The following is an 18,255-nucleotide window of genomic DNA, read 5'->3' on the forward strand; positions in this document are numbered from 1 at the left end:
CCTCATGAGGAAAATCCTGACATCATTGCAAATATTACATAAAATCTCTATAGTAAACTTCTGCTCTTCGGAAGTTCAGTGGAAACTTCTGCACCTGTTTTGGCGTAGATACATATACGGTGTTTTCCAACTTAAAGGTCTGTATTAAGTTCCTCTGTCTCGGTCTCCCTTTGTGTTTGGTGACTCCTTGTGTAACAGGCGGTGCTACACAACGACCGATCCACTCTCCTCCGGACCTGGGTTCATTGGCGCTGTAGAGCACATTGGGAGAGGGAGGAGAAGGAGAAACATGAAGCTGCTGAGGTTCTGTACCTGCACACACTGCTCCAGAGGACTCTGCTGGATTGGAGGGGCAACGTTGCCCTCATCCAATCAGGGTAATAGTGTAAAATTAAAATTCTACTATTTTAAATCAATGTGATGGTGTGGAAATGTGAATGAGAGACACTCATTACCTGCATTTAGCAGACGCTCTTATCCAGAGCTCTTATCAAGCCCTACCACGAGTTAACTTGTGCACTCTGACGCAAGCCAAGTACCCTACAATACAACAGTCACTAGAACACAAATTCATAATACATCATAATACTACACATAAAAGAGTTGGGTCTTCAGTCTGTGTCTTATGTCAAGAAATTTAGGAAGCAATGTGCATCTGTGTGATAACATTTAAGGTACATAATGGTGGAACACATTACCTGTCACCATGAAGGTTGTTATTGGTATCAAGAGTTTAAAAAAAGCATAACCAAAATATGTATTAGTAAGATTCACATTGAATGATGTTAAATAGCAGCAGTGTGGCATAGTGGTTAGGAGCTGGGCTAGTAACCTACAGGTAGCTGGTTGTACCCTTGGGCAAGGTATTTAACCCACAAGTGCCATAGCAAATATCTAGCTGTATAACTGGATACAGATGTCCCTCTGGATAGGAGTGTCTGCAAAATGACAGTAACGTTCCATAGAGACATTTAACACATTAGTAGTATAACTTTTGTGCATCCATTCAGTCTTTCTGTTATATTTTATTACTTACTCATTGTTCATGCTGACTGAATTTTAAGTATTAACAATATGCATTGTATAGTTTTTATTTCTTAACAATGTGTCAGTTTACCAATGTTTTATTTCATCCTTGTTAAATAACTTTTCTGTGGGGATGCGGGAGGGATACTCACAGTAAGGATATTGGATTAATGACAAGTGAGCTGTGCTACTGTTGTGCTGTATATTTGCAGTGACTTGTTTATCTTCACATCCACGCTTTTTGTGTGTTTATGCTGTATTCTGCAGGAGAGAGAGGGAGAAGCAGGCAATGAGGCATGGCCATCTTCTGTGTGTTAGACGGGCCTTTTCTGGCTGGAGAGAGGTATACTCAGTCTGACTACTAGTAGTATGCTTTTTAAAAAGAGACTTCTGTGTATATCTTGACATTCACAATCTCATGGTTGTTGTCCATTGCCATAAGCAGTGCAAACAGACATTTGTGTTGTCTGCAGTACCCACAAAGAGAAGTATCAGGGTCTCCAAGGCACTAAATCCCAGCCATTTTGTTTGCCAACTGGGAGTCCATGGTGGCAGAACAAATGGGCTTAGTTCCAGCAGGAATTGGGAGGGTAGGCTGGCTTGTCCACCCACTCACAGGTGCCTGAGAGTTTCCTCAGATGACGACAATGCCCAATCTCTGATGTATTGCACTGTATGACTTGCAGTGTGGAAAAAAATAACCGTTGGCTGCGTATGAGTGTATCGCAATGCGTTCATCTTGTTTCAGTACTCTTGTCTGAGTGCAGAGATTGTCGTGGTGAGATGAACATAGTATCCAATTGTGTTGCACAAATGGAAATAAGGTGTAAAAAGAGTAAAAAAACAAAAAGAGCTCATCTCTACAACTAGAATTACTACCATGATGCCACTCATGAACCTCCCCTAATCACCGAGTATTAGACACTTACTTTTGATATTGCATTGTTTTGAATGTTGCCTTAAACTGCATTCTGCATTGCATTCTGCATTGTTGTTTAGATCAGATGGACTGTTCTCCTTGTTGGACTGTTCACATTCATTCCTGAACGTGGTCCATATTGTATATCAGCGTGAACAGATGTCTGTCGTGAAATGCCTCGCTTGCGGATAAACAGCAACGAAAGTTTGTGTGCGTGTTTGTCTCACAGTTTATCCAACACCAGAGAGAGAAGACAAGAAATCGGTGCAGGGTCGACTGCTACTACCAGCACAAACTGCTGATACGCACACTGGATGGCTGGAAGGTACATACATCCAGTTCTCACATACATATTATAGAGATACTGTCATAAATGGGGGTCCAACCACCAAAGAGTGGTTTTCTACCTACGTCATGTCTATTCTTTGTGGTATCTATACTATATGTACCATGTACCATTAGTATACAGAAAGCTAGTGTTAATTGTGCTATATAATACTGTTAGTGTTAGTAAGCTATGTTGTCTGTGCTCACATGCAAAATAACAAAAATATGTTGATAAACTTTACTCTCATCTGACGGTATCCCTTTATGCCTATTTCACCTCAGTTAAAATTGGTTATGATTCCTTTATTTTTGTTCCTCTTATAACTATTTAAGTGCATTATCATCTAGTTTTCATAGTGTTTCTTTTTTGTATGTGTGTGGGGGGGTTGCTCAACAGCTTGTGCATATACAGTCAGAATTCCCTTGGAAGCAGTCATTATCTCTGTGTGTCTGTGGATGGCAGCAGGTGAAGGGTTGAGAGGGACCCTCCATGTAATGAAGTTGGTTGTGTTCCACTGTGGACTTCTGGTCATTCAGCTAATGACACAGACCTGCCATGATCTTGTTCAGTTTTAGGCTGTAAGGCTCAGGACTCTTAAACTTGTAATTACATCAACCTTATGTTAGCATCTGAGGATTTCATCTATATTCAGAATTTTTACCTTTTGGGAAGAGTTTGAACGACAACATAAATAATCATAATAAACTATAATAATAATGAACCATAATAAAACATTTTGATGAATTTTGACGCTGCTTTCTACCTGGGTGGTTGTATTGACACCACTTTTATCATTTTAATTTATGATTCTGTTTCAACTTCTTGAATCCACTGTATTTTATGCTACAGCCTGATAATCTGCTCACTGACATTTGTCTGTGATAATTTTCACATTATCTATATATGCTCAGTTGCAAAATGAAAATGAGTGAGGAAATGAAGATATGCCTGACTACTTGCTTACTTCCTAGGCTAACCTAAACTGGTGTTCTATATGCAAAAGCTGTAACAAAGTGGCTTAGACACTTTCCGCTATCTCACACAGAGGTACCACCACAGAGTCCAGCTGACCAACCACGTTGCAGAAGGGCGTGAAAGAGAGCACCATCGCCGCCTTCTGAGGTATCTTTTCATCACAGTGATGAAGTCTCTACCTTCATTTTAGCCTGCACTATTTTCCCATCATTAAAATTAAAGTGTACACAAAATATATTGGTCACTGCATCTCTGTGGGACAGTAAGTTTGTAAATCCTACCTTTATGTGCTTAACACTCTGTATTTTTATGCCCAAAAATAAATTATTTGGCAATGATTTACATTAGTTGCCTGCTTCCCTTGTTCTTTCTCAGGAAAGTGCTGTGTGAATGGAGGGAGAATGCAGCTGTGTCCAAGGGGCAGAAGATCAAACAGAACAGAGCCACTACACACTACCAGCACACTCTTCTCTCCAAGGTACCTGGTACAGTGCCTCAGGACAGGGGATTTCTCAGTTCTTCATTACTTTAATAGTACATTTTGTGCAGTGTATTCATTCTAGAAATCCTCTGCATAAACTGTCTGCCTCCACTTTAAACTTTCTGTCTTCTTGTTAGCTTGCTTCAAAAAGGTAACCATATTCTGAATATTGCAAAATCATTTTAGCACAGATGCACAGTATTATCCATGAAAGGTGTTGTCTTTTTCAACAATAATTGTGCATTAATGTATAGTAACAGAAAACAATGCTTTATGTCTATTGCTTGGTGCTACATCAGTTTGGGCCTAAATGTTAATAGGGGCTTATACATCTGTTTATGACCTGCTGCATTGTCCTGTCTCAAACCATGAACTGTATACTTTCAGGTGCTGTTGTTGTGGAGGGAGGTCACTGCTCATAGAGTGTACTCTCATCACCAACAAGAACAGACTGTGAAGGGAGCACAGGCTCACCTGCAACGAGGTAAGGAGAAATATAACAATATTCTCCTGATAAATAATGCTGATAGGAAAACAGAAATATTACATGCTTGACCAAGTTATTATCCATTAGTATGGAAACGGGGAGTGAATGCATTTGACAATTGTTCAGTTGCTTAAATAATGATTATATTTCAATAATATTTTGACCGGCTTAGTAGTACTATGAAATAAGCAATTGTATTTATTTATTTAATCAATTCATTCATTCAAACATGAAGGGTACAGAATGAGAAAAGTGATGAGATGAGGAGAACAGAGATATAAAGTGACTCTCTCCATCTCTCAGTGAAGTTACAGCAGGCATTTAAGCAATGGAGGGAGCGAAGCAGTCAGGTATCAGAGGAGAGACTGGGCATGGAAAAGGCCAGACAGAATCACCACAGGGTTCTCCTCCGAAGCAGCCTGAGGGCCTGGCACCTGCAACACTGCCAGCACAAACACAAAAAGGTGACAAAGACTGCAAAGACTGACACGTCTGCACCAACACCGGTCATATACTTTTAGTGTGAATATTTAGTTAAGAGACTGCACATATTGAGATACAGCGGTAGTGATGACCAGTAGACCCATCCCACCAGCACAGTTAGTCTCACAGGTTTTTTTTTAACCTTTATTTCTGAAGCACCAAAGTTTAAGCCTCTTTCAGAGTTTTTCATAAGAACTCTAACCAGGATTTTGTCTCATAGCCAGTATGCTAAAAATGTCATGTTACCATCAAAATCCATAATGCATAGACAATTACAAGTTGTTTTCCAATAGGTACGTTTAGACTTTTTGCATCATTATTATCCAATCTAGGTCGTCTTTGTTACATGACTTGTATGACTTCTAGATATATGACTTACAAAAAGATTGAGCCATGCTGAGAGTCATTGACCAGACAGCCAGATGCAATCCCCCACACTTCCAATCTCTGTATTAACTAAAAAAATACAGTCTTCGCCCATGCAGAACATCACATCACAGTTTGGTAGTCTGGAACAAAAATGTTTGTCGCACTTGTTCGGACTGTGGATTTGTCCACCTACATGTAATAAACTTGCAATACATAAAGTAAATATAAGAGTACTGTTGTTGGTTGCAGCCTAGGGATAGAGAGTGAAGCAAGAGCCAGGGGTGCTGTCTGTCACAATAATACCTATGGAGCTGCCTCTGTGAAGTGAAATGATGTTTACTGTGACTACATTAGTGTCTACATACGTGTGTCTATTTTCCAGGCAATGAAAGGTCAGGCTGACGGGTTTCAAGAACGTAAGATCTGCCTGCACCATTTCACCTTTTGGAAAAGACAGGTGAGCTGGGAGGTCAGTCATGATGTGCTTGTTGGTCTGCATTTTCTAACATGGCAAGAATATTGAGAATAATGGTCTTCATACCTTTTTTGGTTTGTGATTTCATACACAAAAATTTAAACTACAAAAAACAGATTTCAAAATGTAATATTACTGTATCCTAATTTGATTGTTTTTTTTGAATGTGAAACTTTAATAAAACATAAGTGTAACAAAATCTCAATGAGAAATGCTGCCAATGTTCAAAACACAGTGAAGTTACTCACTTGTACAAACACTAGGTTTACCCTTAAAAGTGTACATTGGAAAGTAGCTTAAAGTTGTGATAACCAATTTGGGCAGCACTGACTGACACAAAAGAAGCACCGTTACAAAGTAATGCTACACAGTGTTCCCCCCACATCATTTCATGTGAATGGGCTGTGCAATTTTTTTCATCTTACCATCTGAAGCAAGTGCTGTCAAAGTGTCAAATAATCGTACATGACAGTGGAAGGCTGCCGCCATTGGATTTTTGTAGTGCAATATACACAGGTCAAAAGCAGATAACCTTTTCAAAATAGCAAAAAATAAAGCAATGACAGTTCATTTAAAAGCTGCTTGAAGTCAGTGTAAGCTATGCATCTACCTGTGTCAGTCACTTAAATTGTATTTGTTATAGTGCATTTTTACAAGTGAGATTGTCGCAACGGCTGTACATGTTGCACAGTGGATTTTCCCGAGTGAATCAAAGATCACAAAATAATGCTCCTAGTGAACACCACTATTCATGGCACTGTTATAACGCTGGTTGTTGAAAAAGGCTTTATAATGGCATACTGAGTGCCGTTTTACCGGTCCCCCCAGCTGATACTCAGGCGGGATGATGCAGAACATACAGAGGTGGCTCTCTGGCATTGGTCGCTCAGCTTGCAGGCCAAGGTAAGACTTTTCTGTCCCACAACACTGCAACACAGCTAACAAACAAGCTAACCAATTTTAAGCCCAGACCCCAAGCCTTAGAAAAACGTTTTCGCCAGAATGTTTCCCAAATCACCAGAGAAATAGCATCGTATTGTTCCCCTATCTCATAAATTTGGAGCGAATGTTAACTTTCCTTTAACCTGATCGGTTAGGATTTGCGTGGATTTTATTATTGGTTTTAAGAGTATTACAGTTACAATCTAAGATACACTAATTTGTAGTGGTGGAAGGTGTTGTGGAGGTGTGTTTATTGTGTTAACTTCCAGTTGTTACTTGAATTAGCTGTTTTTTCCTCCTGTTTGTTTGACCTGTACCTTCAATTTCCTAAATTGTTTACAGCTAAATCACAGGTCTGGGATCTAGAAGACCAGCCGCATTTAGAACTATTATGAGTCTTTGGAAAACTAATGAACATCTCCTGTCTTTGCTCATGGGCATTGCTAGTGAGATATATAGCCACATATAAGTCTGTATATCTGCCGATTAACTATGGTAGTTTTTCTTACTTTAACAAAAATGTGTCTATATGTCATTACTCTAAGGAAGCTGCGATGTTTTAATCTGGGCAAAGCACATATCAACTACATGTTTAAATGGTTTAAAATCAGTAAAATGTTTTGCCATGATTATTGGTATATTTGTTTATATATGTTTACCTTAGTGCAAAAAGTCACTGGAATATAATATACACACCTGTACTCTCCAGATCCTCGCAAAACATTGTAAATAAACAGGGCATGTCTTTTGGGAAGAACATGATATATCACCTAATAGGAGTCTGTTTTTTGTTTTGTTTTGGTTATTGTCATGATACTGCAGTGCTTAGACAAGTGGCAAGCTTATTCATACAAAGTGTTTTCAAGATGTATGTTGCAATCCACGTTTCATTTGTAAGATCTGGGGACATTACATCTGCGATTTCTTAGAACTCTTTTCCCCACAGTAATTTTAACCACTTACTTGGGACTGGCAAATTCATTTTACTCTAGCTAATGCATAATCCTCATGTTGTACTCAAAACGATTACAAGAAAAAAAAATTGGCAAAGCCATCACGCACAAGTGCAGCAGTACACTCCTAAGCTAGAAGACCAGTCATTTTAATTTTTTTAATCAGTTATTTACAATCCATTTGAAATGGATTAACCAATTTATATTTTTCCAAGTCCATATTTTATTCTTCTCTTTAGAAATTTTAAGATACAATACCTTGTATTTGTATGGGAGCTCTGCAAACTGTCCAGAAACTTGACAAGCTCAGTTATCCTTGTCTTCACTCATTATAGAATTATCCATTCCAGGTAATGGAGGCTTGGAGAGGTTGGATCGTGGAGAGGCGCCAGATGCGAGACCGGCTGGCCCATGCGGCCCAGTTCCATCGGGACCAGTTATTAAGGGAGGGTGTAGCACATATCCTGACCTACACTGCAGACATGGGCAGCTTTCGTGTCAGCCTGGCACTGCAGACTCAGGAGCAGGTAGGCCTGGAGAAGGGCTACGTATAAGTGTACTTTCTGTATTTACCGGACACTGGGTTTAGCACACTGTTCCTGCTGTATATATAAGTATGTGTGTATGCAGTCAGCTCAAGCACTCATAGCAAGTATTGTACTTCGTGGAAGCCACACAGTGTGTACATTGTGTTATGAACACCAGAGCTATACTGTGCTACACACACTCAGCAAGTACACTGTGCTATACACACACTTTTTATATGAAACTGGGCGATGTCTTTGTATGCGTTCTTAGTTGCACGGTGGCTGTTTGTCCCGCAGAGCGCCCGTCGACTTCAGAGTGTTGTAAGGCATTGTGCCATGCGATGGAAGCAGCAGGCTCTGTGTAAGCCAGACGGCTGCAGGAGCAGGCACCACAAGAAGAGTGTCATCTCCTGTCTGCCAGTGCCTGATTCAGCATCAGAGAGCACTAGCAAGGACACCTCAACGGGGCATGCTCTTGAGCAAGGGCCAAGAGACTGTACCTCCAATGAGTGGTAAGTGGTGACCTATCTTAGCTGCAGGATGAATCTCCCTGTGTATACAGGCCTCATACATGCTGTTTCAGGATGGGAAAGGACTATGTTATGTATATTTGGCAGTTATGATTTATGCCTTTGACTGTGTGTGTGTGTGTGTGTGTGTCCATCTCAGGGTTTTTGTGCGTGCATCCAGTCTGCAGCCACGGATACCTGACCACCTTTTAAACTCCTTGGATACAGAGGTGGCACCGAGGCCCACACCAAGCAGGTACGCTGTGCCTGCTACACAAAAAAGTGTTACAGTCTCTCACACAGTAGATGCACGGCATCTCACACATAGCAGGTACACAGTGCCTCATAGACAACAGGTACACTGTGCCTCATAGACAACAGGTACACTGTGCCTCATAGACAACAGGTACACAGTGTGTGCTTGCTGTGTGTATGAGTCACAGTGTCTTGCACATACAGCAGGTACACAGTGTCTTATACATTCAGCAGGTACACAGTGACTGACACATACAGCAGGTACACAGTGTCTTACACATTCAGCAGATACACAGTGTCTTACACATACAGCAGGTACACAGTGTCTTACACATTCAGCAGGTACACAGTGACTGACACATACAGCAGGTACACAGTGTCTTATACATACAGCAGGTACACAGTGTCTTATACATACAGCAGGTACACAGTGTCTTATACATACAGTAGGTACAGTGTGTGTCCCACACAACAGGCATATGACTACTATATGGAATGCAATTGTGGCATGTGAGGGACAGTAGACTGTTGCTTTTCTTCTTGAATATGCATGATATTTCACCATTTGTATGTCATACTAGTTCAGTCAAATGTATAATTGTATTTCTATTTCAGTTACCCACTGTTCTTTCTTTTCTCTCATAGTACCCAGCTGCTACCCTCCCATCCTATCTGTACATCTGATAGGGATGGAAAAGGCCAGGCCTCCCCCCTAGACCAGCCATTATTTCAAACAACTTCCACCATACAAGAAACGCCACCTGTTGGACAGACTGGCTGCTGGCATGAGCCCCCTGACCAGGAATTGTTGCCCCCTTCCTCCTTCATGACTACTGGAGTAACAACGGTAGCAAGGGCCATATTATTTTGACTGCTGAGAATGAGTATATTGTTTCTGCCATGCCTCTTTTCACTTCAGGTTCAGTATAACCTCCCTTTCTGTTGTCCTTCCCTAGCTCTCTCTCACTTTTTCTCTGTTGTTCTTTTTCTCCTTCTTTCTTACTCTTGATTAAGCAGCACAGCTCCCAAAGGGAAGTGAACCAGCCCAACAAGAAACTCAACAACAGCCAGCCGCCTGTTCCCACAGGTACCTCTTCTCAGCACAAACACATACATATACTAGGGCTTGCACATGTACACAGACCAGTGGTAAACAATTTCTGAAGCCATTAGCAACAATCAGGAATGCCAATAGTTATGCAGGGCAGAAAATGCAGGATGCCCAAACATTGGATTTCAGTTGGTTGGGATACATAATGGTGTGTGGTCTCCAAAAAGGACAACAGTATAGTGAACATTATGACGTTTTCCAGTCCAGCTACAGTAAGCTACAGCCAGCACACACTTAGCTAAGCACGGACTGGAAAATGGACATTGCTTCACTAATGTAGTCAGTAATTTACAGGGACATGTTGTCCACCAAATACCGATTAGTATGTCCAAAAAGATGAATTTATCTTTCAGTTGACCATAAGACATGCTCTCAATTGTCTTTCAGATGTACTTTGTAAAATTCGAGGGGCTTCTGTATGGGGTGGATTTAGATTGGCGAGAGCTGAGCACATGTTCTGCATATCTCACTGCATGTACATCAGGTTTTGATATTCAGACAATCTACACACCCCCATTTCTCCTAGGATAGGTGATACAGGGCCTTAATTAGACGTGATACAAGTTAACAGAATGACTTTGTTGTAAAATTTTATATATGGTAATCAGAGGTAGTCAGAATATCGGGAATAATGTTCAATTGTACATTCAAAAACAGTCAGAGAAATGCCTGTAAGATGGGTAAATCAGCTGCTCCACACCTGGGCTGAGACTACCTTTTAAGGCCTCAGCACAGCACCAGGTGTGGACAATAAGGTGATTAAACGCTTCTCCACTGCCATCCCCTAGCCCATATGCACTCCTAAAAGGAAAGAAAACATACCAGACCAGGGGAATAGCAACAGAGGGGTTTAACATCATGTTAATTGCATTAAACGCAAATAATGAATTAGTACCAAATTAAACACATGATCCCCTATTGGTATTGTTTTCTAAATGTGGAATAAAAAGGGAAACACTGAAGCTTTGAGCTTGCAAAAGCATAGCTGCTTTTATTATATTAAAGATTTGAAGAGGGTATTTTAAAACACTCACACTCTTTGTTCTTGAGGTTCCTGACATCTCTGTGAACATCTCTTTATCATGACACAGCCACTGATAACAATACGCTGGTTTGTAAAAACATGGATTTCTGTCTGGGCGCTCCATGTGTCGATGAAATATCATTAGTTTTAGGATTAATGCAATTAATTGTTGTTTTAATGCAATTAAACTTGTGTTCCTACTGGAGCATCCATCAACATCACCTTGGTTTGAGGAGAGCTAGATTGTTCATAAATGTAAACTTCCTGCAAGTATTTTATCTGGAGTCAATGAAACACAATGTTGCAGCAATGTTAAATGAAGTCAGGCCCATGAAACAACTGTGGCATTTGAGAACATCTGAGAAGCTACACATCTTAACTGTGTTTGACCAGGCACAGTGAATTAGTGTGACAATATCAAGGATGTCAATAATTATCATATATTGATCAACACTGTGAACACCAGGGTAAACATGTATAGATTCTGGCACCACAGTCTTCATGCATCAGTAGTCGAATTCACATTAAGTTTTGACCAGGCCTATACGATTATCATTTTTGATGTTAATAGACTTAAAGGGAAGTTAAAAAAACAATCATGAATAGCTTTTTTTGGTTCCCATAGAGATAATCTGAAAAAAAGACAATCACATGTACACACTCTCTTGAATGCTGAAGTTTGCCTTTAATGTTCTAGGTGGTGTTTGTGAGGGAAGCAATAAGGACAAAGTGGAGGAGATGGGGATGAATGTGATGGACCCACAGCCCAGTCCTTACTCAACCTTTGCCCTTACCAAAGAGCTGCTCAGGGTTCGACAGGAGATGCATCGTTTTCAGCAGGAGAAGAAGCAGCTCCAGTAAGGGTCTTCACCTTGTTATTTCATCATATCCTTTTGGTGGTCTCTTGTGTCTTCTGATGTTAATTTCAGCAACTTTGTAGCAGCTCACTGAAAATGACATTTAAATCCCATCACACCAAAAATGAAACCTACAAAACTTTTTTCTTCTTATTTTTACTGCCACATTATGTGATCAGTAAATGTCCTGCATCTGAAAAACGCCTTTCACTATTGGTCTTTCTTCAATAGCCATATCTGATCATTGTAGCCAAGAATTCCCTGTAAGTGAGTTAGTTTTCACAATCAACAGAAACACCCCACCCACTGAAGGAATAGTACTGTTATCACACTTTGTCTCTTGTCTTGATCCCTCTCATTAAATGTTAGTCATCTTTGAAGTGCCCTGTTAGTATCATCCATTGGCCTGCCTTTCACCACATGCATGTCCAATATTATGTGGATGAATGTACTCACAGTTTGTCTGTATGCAGGTCATGGCGTAGACTTGCAGAGGTGTTAAGAAGCTGGCTACACACAAATGCGAATCTGGCAGAGACAGAGTGCCATACAACTAGACTTGAACTGGAGGAGGTAAGGCTCTGAATACAGTGTTAAGAAATGAACTTTTTTTTTCATCATACATTTCCACCCCATTGTCATTCCAGTTTGGAATTGCCAGTTGCATATTAGACACCAGAAGCACTCATACAGCAGCCCTGGTGAAAGAGAATGCAATCTTCTGATACACCCGCACACCAACAGTGATTATTTTCACACAATGAGCTCCCCAGCGTACTACAGCAAAATAAGCAACAATTGATGATTGGGCATGGCTTCACGAATGTCACCCAAGTAACCTGCAGGCACCTAGGGAGAGGCAAGTAGAAGACATTTGGATTTTCCAGACTTGTTCATCTGAAAACAAGCATGTAAAACCACTGTCACTGCCTGACCTGGTTTGACTGATTTGCCAGACTTGTCTGTATCACACTGCAGTAAATTAGTGCTGATGTCAGCTTCGGCTCTGTTTACAACTTAGAAAGTCTGTAGCAATATGTGTCTGAAACATAACTGTCTAGCTAGCAAATGTAACCCCCATCACAAATGTTAGCCACATGCCAGTAAATTTGTTATTTATCTAGCCATCTTATTTTAGCTAACTGGTTAGCCTGCTAGTTAACCAGTCAGTCAGCTATAGTAGCTAATTTTTCATTATGTCTTGGAAGAAACTGTATTGTTACCATGTTTATATTTCTCACAACTGCTCAAACAGCGTAATGCAGTTGTAGCATGCAGTTTGGGCAGGGACAGCAGCTCAGCATAGATCCTGGTATGAAGGTTTCCAGATTTGAACTAGATATCCACTCACTTATATCTCTACTGGGATAGGATGACATGCAGTGACAATGTTTCTGAAGACAATAATTCAATTACATTAATCATCTTGAAGAGTTTGTACAGTTACAGAAAACAGAACCTAAAAAGCCAGGACAACCCCATCTCTGCATGGAGAGAATAAATTGTGAATCAAACACACAGGTGATCATAGCATGTGAAATAAGTACACACTTTATATTACAGATAAACTACAAGGAACTAAATTTGTGCTTTTAGTACAACTGGGCAACTGAGAAAAAATTTGTTGATCTCTGCTTTCTGAAATTCCTGGTACTATGGCGATAAAATGTGAGGAAGTCACAGTCTTCTGTCTCTAATAAAAGTACTGCTGTACAGTACAGCTCTTTACGCATGTATCACGTTTCTTATTGATATAAGCAGGCGTAAAAATAAATATGGAAGGCACTATACTGTATATTGATTGTTCTGTGATAATTGGCACTAATCTTATTTGAAGGAAAGTATAAAATTGATTTTACACTGAATAATGCTCATTCGTGGATTCAAAACAACTGGCAGAACATAAGGGATAAAGGAGAAAGCAAAACTAAAGTGTTAAAAACTGTTAATGTCTTATTTTGATTGGCAGATCCTATATGATCACTTCTCACAAATCTTCAATGGTCTGCTAAGAAATACACTGCCTTTTACAGGGAGCTAATACATTTGTCTTTCATAGCTGGAGGCCCGGATAAGCAGGTTGGCGAAACAGCTGGAAGAGGAGAAACCAGTCATGCGGCAATACGCTACCATGATTAAAAACATTGCCAGCAGGCTTAGGGATACAGATCTCTGAAGAGAGGGAACTTGAGTGCTTCTATCATGCATGTGGGACCCTAAGATTTAAACTGCTGTGATGCAACTTGAGCAAGACTACAACAGCTCTTCGAATGGAACAGCGTGAAAACCAACCCTTCTGATTAATTAATTTTTTTATTGGTATTACTCTGGGTACTGTATGTGTGGGTATGTTTGAACTGTAAAATGTATTGTGCTGTTTTTATACAACAAAAATATTGCATCAATTTATGTTATTGTTTTATAGTATTAATATATTATGTTATTTTGTGATACTGATTTTGCAATAATGTTAAAACCTGATGTTGAGCTCCTGTACTACCATTAAAGTACCAAAAGTAAATAAAAAGATAATAAAACTCAGATTTGTAATTTGACAGTTACTGAGTAAAAACAACAATGCATTAGGAAAGTAAATTAATGTAAAACATGTATATACCATAAACAAAAAAGGAATTCACAAAAACAAAATTCAAACTCAAAATTCAGATGGAGACATCAGCTTCAGCTTTTTCAGATTCCTCAAAATGGAGTCTTTGGACAGGATTTGCAGATTGAAGGGATTTGCTTGGTTGGGGGGACTTAGCTGATTTGCTAAGGCTTCCTAAAACAGGAGTCCAATGACATTTGGACAGAGGACTCCCTCCTTTTTTCAGGAAGCACCTCTCATTTGGATCCTTAACGGCTGCATTGACCTTCAAACTTATCCAGAATTTCTGGTCATATGATTCGAATTTCTTCATGCCTGTCTTGAAATCACTGATTCTGTAAGTTTCTGAATCATAAATCCAAAGGACCGGGGGGGTTTCCAAGGCAATGTCTTCTTCTTACTCCTTCACAATCCATTGTTCATCCAATTCAATGAGACCTTAAACACTCAACTCTTGCAAATGAGAATCCAGCGATGCCACCACATCTTCTGGAGAAACATAAAGTTGATACTGCAGGTCCTCAGGCTGTGAGATTTTAGTGTGTCTCTATACGAATGGCCTTAAATCCAAAAGGGGAGTAAAGTCAGCATTTCAGTCACTTTAATAAAATCTACTGCCCCTACCATTATTCAGTTACGGAAAAAAACAGGCCTACTTTTCAAATCAATTGAAATGTAAAGAGTAAATTGTTCAACTGTTTGCTATTTGAGAGCAAAGTCCTGGTCGCAATGTGTTGCTTGTTATGGACACAGTTGGTGCGTAAAATCCCAGGAGAAATTATGATGAAATGTCTGAGACATTTGATGTCGAGTTTATCCTGTTTGAATTTTGAAAGCTGGTTCAAAATTAAACTCTAAACAACTGTCGCGCTATAACAGAAAATAGCTCTGATGAAGTCTCCTTAACCGAAGAGTTGAGTGGCACATGGGCAGTTCACCTGCTTGCACCTTATTTATTTTGGTGGCATTTTTAGTCCCAGATAACAACGGTGTGCGAGTTTTGTAGATTGTTTCCCTAACCCAACGCACCCTGCTGTAAGTGCTTGAGTTCACTGTTGACATACAGGCGCAGAATCAACTAGGTACGCAACCTCTGTTACATAAAGTATAGACAGTATAAACACAATATAAATCTATGGATTAGATTCGTTTCTATATTTTATGGTTCATTTCAGCTGCAAATGGTCATTTTGTTCACATATAAATCTGATACTTCTACTCTTTGATATTTGTATTGTTTCTTGTATTCTTCTTGCCGAATGGCAAAAAAAACACCCGTCGTTTACACAGACATGTGTGTTTACGTACTATGTGGTACGAGTAGCCTGGAGCAGATGTGAAATTCATTTGTACATAACAACAAATTCCAGGTAAGAATAAATTGATGAATGATGTATGCATGCTAGAAGTACAACTTTCAAACGCATGATTAGTGAATCTGACATTATCTGGGTGAAAAGCTTACCTGCTACGTTTAATAAAAGCCTGATGCCATAGCCATTTGCCACCGAGCTCTCATGTATTAAAACTTGCTGCAGTATCCATTAAAACACCGTCATCCTTTAAAATAATTCATGCTGCCAGATACATAATTGAACTTATTATAACTGAAAGCAAATACATTATAAAACACACATGGCCGAATTAAGGATGTCATTTGCAAGGAACGTTACTTGTTTAGCAGCAATAATGACAGGCAATGACAGGAGCAACAACTTGAGGTCTTCCACTGAATCCGTCTCACATTGCATAGTAGTTTAACTGTCGGGAGGGGAATCCTCTCCGTAACAGATGTGGGGAAATTTTTTCCATATGCGCACACACTCTCATGATTCTCCTCACTTCGAAAACTTTTCTTCCCTGTCCTAGCTCTGAGTGAACACAGCAGTACGTCAAAAAGCAGCACGGATTTGGTGACTGAACTAAATACCAAAATCAAGCAAGCGGTTGATTGCGTTGTATACTCTTGAAGCCACTCGCCACTGTCTCGAAGGCGTGTTTTATTGTCGGAGGAAACCATGAGGACCGCGCTCATTACTATAATCATCTTCACATGCTGGTATAATTGTTTGGGTAAGTTTTTCCACTGCCTGTTAGTCTGTCCTATTGGAATGCCATTGGACAAAAAACAAGTTTTGTTTCCATTCCTTAAATTGGCAAACATTTCGGTACTGTAGCCTGTTTATATGAAACAGCTTTTCAAATTAATGCTGTCCATAATTCCCGATATGAACTTGTGCTAATATACATGAGAAGGAAATATATTTAAAAAATAATCGAAGTGAGACTGAGTAGGAAATACATGGAACTGATGACAAAAACATAGCTTTATAGGTAATATTTTCATAGGGTGACCAAACAATTGTACTGTGAGACCTCTAATATTGTGACTATGTAGGAATTAATGTTCTCTGACTATTTCTTACCAAGCAAAAATATACTGCAAAGCCAATTCCATGATGAAGTTTCAGTTATTTAAACTATAACCATGCTTTTTTGTAGAACAGCAGTTTAGTCAGTTTAGTTGCAGAATGGCAATTACAATGTCTACATTTGAATTTAAGTCATTTTTAACAATAGCAAATGTAATTTTAAATATAGGAAAATACTGAACTGAGTGTGCCCAAGTACTCAATAGTTTTGGATCACTACAAATCTGTACTCAAAACTGAGGAGATCTGCTCTCTGTTTGTGAGTTTATACTAGACATTTGAAAAATTCAAATTGCCAGGTATAAGATGCTCTAAATTTTATTCAGTCAATTTACAAAAATATTTTGTGATGGAAATTAAATAGTATATCCTTATTAATTCTGAGTGCTTTTTGAATATCATTGTCACTTATGTGGATGCCGATTTGGGCTGTGATTTAGCATTAGGTGCTGGCCCCTACCGGGCAAGCCCACATGGATCTAGCCTGGTGTTGGATGTGCACAAAATTATAGCACACATAGTAACTCAAGCAGCATACATTACCTAAAATGTCAACTGTGTACAGCAAGAAGTATAATAGAGAGAGAGAGAGAAATCCAATGGCTATGAAATTTGTAGCATGTTAATTTGACAACTGGAAGACTCATGTGAAGACATTCTCTGCACTTGAGCCTTGCAACATCACAAACAATAACAGCATATATATATATTTTTTTTTGGTTATGGGCATGACATGTGGGCATGTGGATAGTTAATTTATAAAACTGATTCAGTATTATTCAAAAATAGCAAACTGAATGCCTTATATACTTTTGAAAGGTAATGCCATATTGTGGATATTAAGAACTGAAATTAATTACATTCAATTTACATAATAATAACATATATTTGACATTATACACATAAGTTACTAAATGGGGTGTGATTTTACTGTGATTCAAATGTAACCACCAAAAGTGCACGCTAGAATTTGCATCAACCTGCATTGTGCTGTATATGCTGTATAGGCCTATTAATTATTCTGCAGTACAGTCCTAAACGTTGTCACATTTTAACCTATTGCTAAATCAGGTTGCTAGATGGCATTTGTGACCCCACCAGTAGTCGCTTAGAAATCATATTAACCTTGATAGGTTTTGTAAGTCTATGATAGCCTTCTTTAGCCCATTGCAGCTTACATTCTTTTCACTGTGTTAAGTATAAAGATGCCTAAAATATTCCTACAGGTTTAATTCAGAATTTGTGTATTGGTAAAACTTATTTCAATGCTACACATGGATGCTCTAACTGATACTTGTAATAAACTAATAACAAATGCTGAGTATAGCCAAACATCGCAAACAATGGGTCATATAGCGTACAGTGTAATAGTACACTGTTTTCTCACTGTAACTCCAGCCAATCTTGTTAACTTAGTATTGTGGTCATAATGTATGCTTTTGAATTGCTCACAGCCAATGCACAGATTTGGTGAAGTGCAAATTAAATGTTTTG

At 39.2% G+C, this 18,255-nt stretch overlaps 1 protein-coding gene and 1 long non-coding RNA gene across 2 annotated transcripts; both read left to right on the forward strand.

Moving 5' to 3' along the window:
- Positions 1–125: 125 nt before the first annotated feature.
- Positions 126–3,387, forward strand: LOC118776027. Its single transcript, XR_005004913.1, has 4 exons — positions 126–377; positions 1,294–1,369; positions 2,175–2,270; positions 3,319–3,387. It is a non-coding gene; the product is annotated as an uncharacterized LOC118776027 (long non-coding RNA).
- A 306-nt stretch (positions 3,388–3,693) lies between these two features.
- Positions 3,694–13,991, forward strand: LOC118776176 (protein SFI1 homolog). Its single transcript, XM_036526287.1, has 13 exons — positions 3,694–3,726; positions 4,117–4,213; positions 4,520–4,680; positions 5,451–5,525; positions 6,372–6,446; positions 7,789–7,965; positions 8,263–8,477; positions 8,635–8,730; positions 9,375–9,576; positions 9,747–9,816; positions 11,562–11,721; positions 12,195–12,294; positions 13,781–13,991. The coding sequence occupies exons 3-13, from the start codon at positions 4,588–4,590 to the stop codon at positions 13,895–13,897; spliced, it is 1,380 nt and encodes a 459-aa protein (XP_036382180.1). The 5' UTR covers positions 3,694–3,726; positions 4,117–4,213; positions 4,520–4,587; the 3' UTR covers positions 13,898–13,991.
- Positions 13,992–18,255: the final 4,264 nt, after the last annotated feature.

The sequence above is a fragment of the Megalops cyprinoides genome, chromosome 4 (genome assembly GCF_013368585.1).
Source record: "Megalops cyprinoides isolate fMegCyp1 chromosome 4, fMegCyp1.pri, whole genome shotgun sequence".
Classification (NCBI taxonomy): Eukaryota; Metazoa; Chordata; class Actinopteri; order Elopiformes; family Megalopidae; genus Megalops; species Megalops cyprinoides.

Bases quoted from the DNA above. Each gene is read 5' to 3' on its own strand.
- LOC118776176 (XM_036526287.1), top strand. From the start codon at position 4,588: ATGGAAAAGGCCAGACAGAATCACCACAGGGTTCTCCTCCGAAGCAGC. The intron at 9,817-11,561 runs GTACCTCTTCTC...TTAATGTTCTAG, and splicing joins CCAGCCGCCTGTTCCCACAG to GTGGTGTTTGTGAGGGAAGC. The intron at 11,722-12,194 runs GTAAGGGTCTTC...GTCTGTATGCAG, and splicing joins CAGGAGAAGAAGCAGCTCCA to GTCATGGCGTAGACTTGCAG.